This window comes from Prinia subflava, chromosome Z (genome assembly GCF_021018805.1).
Source record: "Prinia subflava isolate CZ2003 ecotype Zambia chromosome Z, Cam_Psub_1.2, whole genome shotgun sequence".
NCBI classification, from domain to species: Eukaryota; Metazoa; Chordata; class Aves; order Passeriformes; family Cisticolidae; genus Prinia; species Prinia subflava.
The window spans coordinates 71,179,077-71,189,573 of record NC_086283.1 but is presented as its reverse complement, the minus strand read 5'-3'; the positions used below and the strand labels follow the sequence as shown (position 1 = coordinate 71,189,573).

At 40.3% G+C, this 10,497-nt stretch overlaps 1 protein-coding gene across 1 annotated transcript; it reads left to right on the top strand.

The window, feature by feature from the left end:
• The first annotated feature begins 470 nt into the window (after window positions 1–470).
• Window positions 471–2,868, top strand: ARL14EPL (ADP ribosylation factor like GTPase 14 effector protein like). The gene is made up of 3 exons (XM_063422800.1): window positions 471–713; window positions 2,145–2,284; window positions 2,646–2,868. Exons 1-3 carry the CDS (start codon window positions 561–563, stop codon window positions 2,866–2,868), a joined length of 516 nt encoding a protein of 171 aa, XP_063278870.1. The 5' UTR covers window positions 471–560.
• Window positions 2,869–10,497: the final 7,629 nt, after the last annotated feature.

Here is a 10,497-nt window from a genome sequence, read left to right as displayed (position 1 = left end):
GATTGCAGAGAGGTGATGGATAGCATTTGTAGGATAGACTCACAGAACCCACAGACCTCCCGGGTACTTTGTTAGCAGACTGAGTGATGCTCTTTTTTCTGTTAAACCTAAAAGGTCCACATTCTATTTTACTAAAAAAAAATCTTTCGCAAAGGAGTGAGATTCAAAAGCCAAGCACCTTTCGTTTATTCCGTCTGTTGGAATCTCCGGGAAGACCACCGTGCATCCGCAGGGAATGTCGGCGACGGGCGCAGCGCGCGCCGCCGCGCCCGGCTGGAGCAGCAGCGCCACCCGCGGGCTGGCGCGGGGGCTGCGTGAGCTCTCCGTTACCTGAACACCAGCGGTTTGCCGAGGCGTGCTTCGCGAATTGTGGAGTGGCTTTGGTGACACAGCTTGTGTATATGTTAGGGATATTGTTTTAGTACAGGTTTAAAATCGAGCTTGTTACTGAGCCACATTTTGTTCTGCATTTGCTACTGATTAAGAACACATAAAAGCCTTGTGCAGATATCCTCTGCTTAGTTTGAAACTTTAAATTGCAAGTCTCTTTATATCGTGGTATGTGTTTAATAAATAGGTGCATATTTCACAAGAGTGGCCAAATGAGTGATCTCATGGAAGAAAACTGCAAGAAAAGCTATTCTTCCCAGGAAACATCTGCAGGAAAAAGAGCGCCTCCTGCTAAGGACTGCCCAATAAGACGCAAAAAAATGGTATGACTTCTCCAGTACTATTTTATTATCGAGGTACTTACAATTGCCTTCAATTTCTTCAGTCATTACAAAAATAAAGAGCTGGAGTCAAGAGTAAAATATCAGTAACAACAACAGTGAAATGGATCAAGTTTGTAGTGCAGTGATTTAGAGGGCTAAGAGCAATTCTAAGTAGGGAAATAGAAGAATAGTTTTAGAGGAAGGTCTATCACCATACCTTATTATTCTTTTGAAACTTAAAATTACATTATTTATGGTTGTGAATGGTGATGATGCTGGAAATCTACCCCTGAGTCTAATGCAGACATGTCTGAATAAGATACATGAGATTGCCCTGTATGTTTTCAGGAGGATGCAGCTGAAGATGCACAGCATCAACCACCTTGTAAAAAAGTGCCTGCAAGTGCACAGATATTTCTGAATCACTGAATCAGCAGATTGGGCTGAACTGCCACTCCTTTCCCTTGAGAAACAGTGAAAGTGCTCAACTGTTTGTGGAAAATCACTGTGGACTCTGAAAGGAATGACACCCTCCAGGGAAGCTAAGAGATGGCAAGGCAACTCAGTTTACATAACAAGAGAAAAAGAGAAATTTGTATGTATTTTTGTGCCTTTACATAATGAATGACAAGTGTATGGTCAAAGTTCACAGTCATTGTCCAAAGGGAAACTGTTTGACATCATGCTTAAGTTTGTTTGCAGTGACTTTAGAAATATCTGTCAACATACATGGAGTATGTGAAATGGTAATACACAGAGATAACGTTTTAGCTTCCAAAAGTATTCAGCAGTTTTAGCTAATTGCAAACATGAATTCCACAAAATTGGCAGAAAAATACATCCTCCTATTTCTCAAAAAAAAACCGGTGCTCAGTTGACCTTCTTTGTTTTTGTCCGTGTGTTGGGGTTTTTTTTCTTGTACTTTTCACTTGTGCAAGTGCTTCCCTACTGTATTAGTTGCTCCTTCAGACATTTTTCTTGCCCTCAGATTATCTGGACAAAGATAGTTTCAAGGCATCTGAGAGAATAGTGAAAATAAGAGTGAATCCATTTGAGATGCTTATAATCATAGTACTTGTTTTTTACATTTTAGATGAAGCTGAAGAACAAAACACACAGTTCTGCCTCTCACATGGCAACTTGCAAACTTGATACTGCTGTACCAGAGCCATGTGTTCAGAGTCACGATTGTTCCATCTCCGGTCAGGATGCACAGTCGGTAAAAGGAATACTTGATTAATAGTTAGATGAGGAAGCATTTTAAACAATCAATTTGATCTTATGAGTTATCAGGAATATTAATTTTTATGCCACTCAAAAGCCAATGAGGACATTTGGCAGCTAATATATTATATATATATAATATAGATAATGTATAAAAATATATTTTCAAATTTTACTAATTACAAACATTCTGTGGTTTATTTGTAGCAAAAACTGGAGAGACAATTAAAATGCTTAGCCTTTCAAAATCCAGGACCTCAGGTAGCTGACTTCAATCCTGAAACTAGACAGCAGAAAAAGAAAGTGTGCATGTCACAGATGAAACAAAGTTTTTTTTATGAGTCCAAGTAAGATCTCTAATTTATTACTCATTTTACTTTAAAAAAAAGGCTGGTTGACTGTTCAGTGAATCTAAATGAAATTAATAAAAGCATTGTATTTTGGAGAGTGATTTCTTATTACCTTTGAAAGCCTTGTTGGGAAAACAAGATTTTTCTGTGTTACTTTAAGGGAATTTTTATATAGGATGGCATGCATTCATTTCTTAGTACCAAGGCTGTTGCAGTTAGGATATAATGCTGGTATTTAATTTTGCTGTGAGTTTGCTAAAGACTAAATACTTGTTATACAGATGTTTTCCACATGTTTGGTTTAGTCTCTGAATGTGTTGAAGCATTGTCTGAGAATAACTTTTGTTCTCTTTCACAGATCTACAAAGAAATATGACAAACATGGCAGACTGCTTTGTAATGGCATAGATTTATGTGACTGCCTGGAAACTGACTGCCTGGGTTGCTTCTATCCTTGCCCCAAATGCAATTCAAACAAATGTGGACCAGAATGTCGCTGCAATAGAAAATGGGTTTATGATACCATCGTGACTGAAGGTGGGGATGTGATCAGTGCGCTACCATTTTCTGTCCCTGACTGATTATGTTCTGTTAGTTTTTGTGCCTGAACACTGTTCATTTTTCTTCATGTTTTATTAAAGTAAATCTTGGTTTTATGAATTGTCTCTAATTAGGCACCTGACAGTGGTGCTTGTGCTTTTTTACTGCTGCCTACCTAGCAAACTTTACCATTCCCTATCAACTAAAAGTACATATTTCATTCTTCCTCATCCTTGTGAGTTTTGCTGAGGCACCTAGTCAATCCTTTCTAAATCCTGACTTTCTAAAATTGAAAAGTGTCTGAACTGTTATGGGAAGATAATTTTCTTACCGTGGGAAGCTGAACTGCATTACTTGTAATTTGCTGTTTTCTCCGCTTGTTCATTTACTCAGATATGTGACACAGCTCCTTCTTTTGTGTAGGCTTGTCCAAGAGCCTTTTCATGCTAACACACTAATTCCTCATATAGGTGAGCCAGGAGCTATTTGAGATAACACTGTTCTTTGAAACTAGGCCACTACTTTCCGTGTTTGTCTGGATATTAAGCAAAAGAGAGTGGAAACAACTCTTCTCTTGGCAATTCTTTCATGCTGCCCAGGCTGAAAAAATGAAACCAACATGTTCAGTCAGCACTATTTTTTTACAGCACATGGCATATTTAATGTCCACCAGTCATTAATTATAGGGCTAAACAGAGTAAATTTTTTTTCCTGTCAGGACAGAAAGGTCTCTTTAGTTCCAGAGGTTTCCTCTTCATGTGAGACATGACAGATTTTAAATACAATAACTTACACACAGTCGTCTTGTGAGGTAGGTGTTCTCATTCATGATATGCATCCACGCCCTTTTTGAGGAGTGAGGGTCCCTCTGGATCTTGAAGGCAAGAAGGCTGCACATGGTTGCAGGTGATTTCCAGGAGCCAGAAGCCAGCTGCTGGTGGGGGAATAATTCCTTGGGCCTAGCGCTTGTTTGTTTTTGAGGAGACTCTCCCAAGCTTGAATCTGGCACAATTTTCCCTTCTCCCTTACCACAGGCCATTGTCTGAGAAAAAGACCTTCTGCTCCATGACAAAAATACCTCCCAATACAAGAAACTTGGGAACAGATACCAAGAATGTCTTAATACCAAAATCTCCTTCTGACTTGCCACCACCACTTGGAAAGATTTTTTTCTTCCTCTCAACTAAGGACACCTTGTGTCATGCAGGCAGCATGGGCAACAAGCTGGAGGAGCTGGAAGCCGTTGCGCAGTGGGAATGCTGTAACACTGTCACCATCAGTGAAAATGGTGGGACAACTTGCACAACTGGAGTGCTGTGATAGATGGCTGCAAACTTTTCAGAAGGGATGGGCAAGGAAGGAGGGCTGCGGAGGTATCCATGTATGTTAGGAAGAGTCTCAAGCCCAATGATTGTGACAATAGGATTGGGTGTTTCTGGGCAAGAATCAGCGGGAAGGACAACAAAGCAGATATCCTGGTAGAAATCCATTGTAGACCACCAACCAAGATAGATAGGCAGACAGAATATTCTATAAGCAGTCTTACAATGGCTTGCCCTTCTTCTCTAGGGGGACTTCAGCTTTCCAGATACCTACCTATGTCAATAAAATATAGCAGAGAGGGAAAACAGTCCAGGAAGTTCCTGCAGGATATGTAAGACCATTTTCTGACACAGCAAGTCAGCCAAGGAGAGGCATCTGTTAGACCTGTGAACAGAAAATAACTAGAGGGTTATATGATGGTCTGAGGCAATCTTGGGCACGGTGATCATGAAATGATAGAGTTTTCAATTCTCAGAGAAAAAAGGAAGAGGGTGAGCATAACTGCCATCTTGGATTTAGTAAGGTCTGCCAAGAGACCTGGTTGTCAAAATCCCTTAGGAGGCAGTCCTGAATGGCAAAGGAGTCCATGTTTTCCAAAAAGGAAATCTTCCAGATGCAGTCTGTCCTTAAGTGCCAAAAGACAAGCTGACATAGAAGAAGGCCATCTTAGATGAACAGGTAGCTTTGGCTGGAGTTCTGGGTAAAAAAGAGAATATATCACCTTTGGAGGAAAGGGAAGGCAACTTAGGAGGACTTCAAGAACGTCATGAGGTTATGCAGAGAAGGAAACAGAAAGGACAAAGCCCAGAAATTAATCTGGCTACTGCTGTAAAAGACAACAGGAATGTTTTTATGGGCACACCAAATGTTTTCATAAATACATAGAGAAGTGTTTGGACAATGTTCTCCAGCACATGGTATAACTCTTGGGAAGTCCTGTGCAGGACTAAGAGTTAGACTTCATGAGCATTGTGGGTCCCTTCTGAATCAGCATATACTGTGATTCTCTGATCATGGAAAAAGGAGGGCTAAGGAACTCCTCTGTAGGGGTCCTTATGTCATGGATGTGGGGAGATGCATTATGACAAAGGATGAGGGAAAAGCAGAGGTACTTAGTGCCATCTTTGCCTCTGTCTTTAATAACAAGACAGGTTGCTCTTTGGGTACCCAGCCTCATGAACTGGAAGACAGGGATAGGGATCAGAATGAAGCCTTTATTGCATAGTAAAGGGGCCATGACCATTGACATGTTACACCCCTTAGACACACACAGGTCCATGGGGCTGGATGTGATAATGGTTTGACATCATGCTTACGTTTGTTTGCAATGACTTTAGAAATATCTGTCAACATACATGGAGTAGTGAAATGGTAATATACAGAGATAACATTTTAGCTTCCAAAAGTATTCAGCAGTTTTAGCTAATTGCAAACACGAATTCCACAAAATTGGTAGAAAAATGCATCCAGGGAGGGAGCTGCCAGTAAAGCTCACCAAGCCACTTTCCATCCTGTACCAGCAGTCCTGGATAACTAATGAGGTCCCAGATTGTCAGAGTCCAGGATCCCTCTGGCCACCCTGGAGGGCTTGGAGACTGGACAGGGGGTCTGGGATCTGTACAAGCCAGCCTCACACAGAGCCCAGGAGGACACTGCCTCTGATCCCTGGCCATGGGAGTGAATGCCCACATTGTATGAAGAATCACAAGCTGAGAGAATTCAAAATAAGTAGTAGTTAGTTTATCACAGAGTGTAAATGTAGAATGTAGGATTTTTAGTATATGGGCTTGAAGAGGCAAGATGGAGGAATTGGGGAGTGGTCCTGTCCTCCTTGATCTTGTTCTTTTCCCCCATTGTCTGCTGAGTTGTATCACAAGGATTGGTTTAGAGTAGAAATGACATGTTAACATAGGTAGTAAGTATTGATAAGATTCTGTAAATAAAAAGTACATTTTGTAGTCTCTTGTGAGATTAAGTTCCAGATTACATCAGATCATTTTACACTTTATAAATCAGACTAAACAGAATATGATTTTCCCTACTCTAGAATTTGCTCTAGAAAGCAATTTAAAATAAGGGAAAGCAGATCAATGAACTCTTCCTTAAGGTCTATGCGTCCTTCTCTCTCTTCCCCGTTCCTTCCCCTCCTCCCCAGATTATGCAGGTTAAACCACTTGTGACTCTGTTAATTTACTTTCCTTGTCTTTTCCTTGTCCATGTGGCTGCTTTGCTCATGGCTATCAGTGATCTCACTGTGGCTTAAGGAAAGGGAAGGATATAGACAGATATGTCCTAAACTACACCCTAAACTAAGATAGCATCCCTCAATCTCTTGTCTAAAAATTGATTTAGTTTGTTTAATTTGAAATTATTGTGTCTTCCACTGTACTTCCCTTGCTTACAATCATTATCTGTCTGCAAGGAGATATTCACCCTCTGCTTGATTAGATGTTATTACTGCAAAGAAGCCAGTCTCAGGAAAATGAATAGTGTGTTCCCATATGATTTTTGTATAAAGATGCTTCTTTCCCTTCTAGCCTCCTATGTACTTGGGCATTGTCTTATTGGAGTTTTTTTATTCCAAAGACTACACTGTGCATCTCCTGCCTTTGACAAACTTGAAAACTCAAAAATAAAATATGATCTATGGACAGTATCTTGTTTTTTGCCTTCATTGTACTGAGCTAGACAAGAAGCTAGAAATCTATCTGCTTAAGACACTCTCTATTTAGCAACATGTCTACTTCTCTATATCTGAAGTTGACACAGTTCTGAGGAAAAAAAAACTGTAATAGCTCCCCTTTCATATTGTATTGGATACTTACAACTGCTTCTACAACAAAGGCCATTTAAAAGGAAGTATTAGCAGCATTATTAGCATGTGCCTCGGAAGAAGCAAAGGAAAGAGCCATCAAATATTATGACTTTTAAGATGTGAAGGTATGTGAAAGACCATGAACACTTGAGGTTTTATCGGGTGAGTTAAGGGATGGGAGTTTTGAAATTGGTAGACCAAAGCTGTATTGGGGCACAATACTAGCTAGCTAGCCAGCTGTAGCAGGACCACCAGTCTTGCCTACCTCTATTTCTCTGCTACTAAAAGGGACACACAATGCTGATTTTTCCCTTGCTCACTATTTGCAAATCCTTCATGAAAAGTTCCACGCGAAAAATGGTATAACATAGCACTTCTGAAACATGGATCAGGAATACAATAGATCATAGCACTGTAAAACAACAGGCAGAAAATTGAGATCTTCTTTCCCAAGCTAAGTGCCCACATTTTAAAATAAAAATTGTTATGGGATTCCTGTCCAAATTGGGACTTAACATTAGATAACTTAAGTAAGCCACAAGGTATTCAGTTTACCTTCAGTGCTTTAAAAAATATGAAGAGCAGTCAGTCCTGGGAAAAGTCAGATCTGTGGTTCCAGAAAGTCTACATATTTCAATTACAAGACCACTAAACTGTTCCTCCTGGCTTAAAAGGAACTTCTGCATATGGCAAAGTCCCACTCAATCTCACTGCATCATTAAAACATAAAAAAGAGAGAGAAAAGAAAAATGATACATTTTTGAATTATCCTTTATATTATAATTTTCCTTATCCTTTTAAATATTTTCTGTAAGAACACAATTGAACTTTTTTCTATATCCATCCACACTATGGTAGAATACAGACTTGACTCACTTTAGGGCAAAAACCAGAAGAGATGCACTAAAGAAATATGGCCTGATACTTTCTGAATAAATATTCAAATATCTTTAAATACATATTTGCACCAAATACATTACAGTTGCTACAGCTCTTTCGAGTTGGCATAGCAGGATGGGGTGGTGTTTTCTACCTCATCTTCAGCAAGGCTTTTGACACTGTCTCCCATAGCATCCTTGTAGCTCAGGCAGTGTGGGTTACATGAACAGTGAGGTGGACAAGAACTGGGTGAATGACAGAGCTCAGAGGATCATGATCTGCAGAGTATTATCCATGTGGAGGCCTGTAGTCAGTGGCATTCCCCAGGGGTCAGTACTGGGTCCAATCTTACTCAGCTCGTTTATCAATGATCTGAATGAAGGGATCAAATGCACCTGCAGCAAGTTTGCAGATGATACAAAACTGGGGAGGAGTGGCTGGTTCGCCTCAAGGCTGTGCTGACATTCAGTGCGACCTTGATAAGCTGGAGAGCTGAGCAGCGAGAAACTGTATGAGGTTCAACGAGGGCAAGTGTAGAGTGCTGCACCTGGGGAGGAGTAACCCAGAGTACCAGCACAGGGTGGGGGCTGACGTGCTAGAGAGCACTGACTCTTTATGTCTGTGTGCATGCAAGTGTGCGTGCGCTATACCAAACGTGGGGGAAATGCTGCTCTCCTTTCTAATTGCTTAAATTGTTTAACTTAAGTTATAAATTAAGTTAAATGCTGTTAAGTTGATGTACTGTTTTAAATGCTATTAATCTTAAGTGCTGCTGGACCTTTGGGCTGTATTCCCCTTTATCCTTCCCCTTGCTATCTTCAGTGTGCCTTGGCCATCCTGTAAGTAGTAGAGAGGACCTATAGAAACTTTTATATTAAACCTGGTTTTACTAATACTTTTGCCAGTGATTTTTTAAACAATCTTAAACACTCATTCATGGAGTGGGTGCAAGTGCAAACCAATAACAGATAAATAGATATTTGAGAAGTCACAACTTTCTAGAATTCTTTTTTAGTAACAGAATAGGTATTAGGATAAAAAATTGTACAATGATGCACTTCACAATATCTTGTAAAATTAGCTTCATTATTTATTGTTTTCAATCAGGTGCTTTCTTTAGTGTGTTTCTTCAGAGAGGATCTGAACACAGAATCATATGGGATAGAAGAAACCTCCAGGGTCCACAAGTCAAACCTCCTGTGTGAAGCAGGTCCAGCTGGAGCAGGTTGCCTAGTTGAGTTCTTAATGTTCGTTTTCCTGATTATTCATTTTAAATATTCATTTGATGCAGCAAAGTGAAAGAGAACACTTTAAAATAGGGCCAGGTTGTAAAACCAGAAAATGGGCAGCAAACCTGAGGAGCCATCCAATACCTGTATCAACTGGAACTTTATGAAATAAGTAAGTAATTATCTAGACTTCCAGCTGCCCTTGCTCATTTTGCCTGAACAAACTTTATAAAATTATGCTTTTAGGGAGATTTCCTAGAACAAAAATATGTTGGGTTTTTTTCAGCATGTAACAAAACACTTAATTTTTCTTTACCGGCCGTGAAAATTTCTTGCAAAAATATTGTTTTTTCATGTTTTAGAAGAGCACAGAAAAAGAGATGAAATAGTTGAATATAATTTTATTTCATCCCAGAACAATAGCTTGAAAAATGTAATGGCCATTCATAACAGTAACTGTGGGTCCAACTTCTGGTAAAAGTTTGTCTCAACTTAAGACAATTTAAAAAGTGGGCACTCTGAAATGAATTACCTCCCCTTAGAGTTTTAACCAATCCCTTTCTACCATAAGGGGGAACAAATATGAATAGATGTAAGTGAAAAAATAATAGTTCACTAACATGAGAAACGGCAACAGCAAAAAAACCCCAGTGAATAACCACTAGATACAAAAATGCTAAATCTCACTGGCTCTCCAGCAAAAAAGAGATACTTAAAATGGGGGAGTGACTGCCCCTCCAGGATGGCAGCCCCCCGCAGCCGGCAATATGGTTTGAAAGACAAAGGGAAATTGGTGACAAACTCCTCCTGGGAGGGAAGGAGCCTACAAAGCAGTTGTGATGGCAGATGGAAATCATGAGCATTGCTGGGATGAGACTCTTGCCCCGCAGTGTTAGGTTCTGATTTGTTGGGTGTTGGTGCTGTTGTCTCTCTGTCTCCTGTTATCCACTGGACTCTACCGGGATTGGTGCTACTATGGTGCTACTATTCCTGAGCCATGGGTGTGTTGGGAGGGAGCAGGAGGGAAAAAACAGAGTCTCAGCACTGACATGCGGTGACCTGACCTTGGCAGGCTCAAGCTTTGCTCAATCGACAGGTGTTGCAAAATTTACTCTGAAACAGGTTCTGGTTGTAAAATGCAGCTTTTTGGGTTGCTACTGTTGTAAGCCCATAAAAACCCACCTGAAACAGCTTCTGCCTTGAACAAATACCACAAGGAAAACAGCACTTGGCTTAGGTGCTCCAACATTTTAAAGGGATCGGCACCAACCCCACCTGTCCCGTTTCTGGCTGTGGTGCTGGGCCTTAAAGTGTCAGTAACAATTTTTGGCACAGATAGATATGGAATCCGATAACATTTTGGGTTGTCCAGGACAGAGTACAGGACAAATATTTTTAAAGTCTCAGGGAGGAATTCTCTACTT

Coding starts and splice junctions, on each gene's coding strand:
- ARL14EPL (XM_063422800.1), top strand. CDS start 561: ATGTGTTTAATAAATAGGTGCATATTTCACAAGAGTGGCCAAATGAGT. Junction 714..2,144: donor CAATAAGACGCAAAAAAATG/GTATGACTTCTC, acceptor GTTTATTTGTAG/CAAAAACTGGAGAGACAATT. Junction 2,285..2,645: donor AGTTTTTTTTATGAGTCCAA/GTAAGATCTCTA, acceptor TCTCTTTCACAG/ATCTACAAAGAAATATGACA.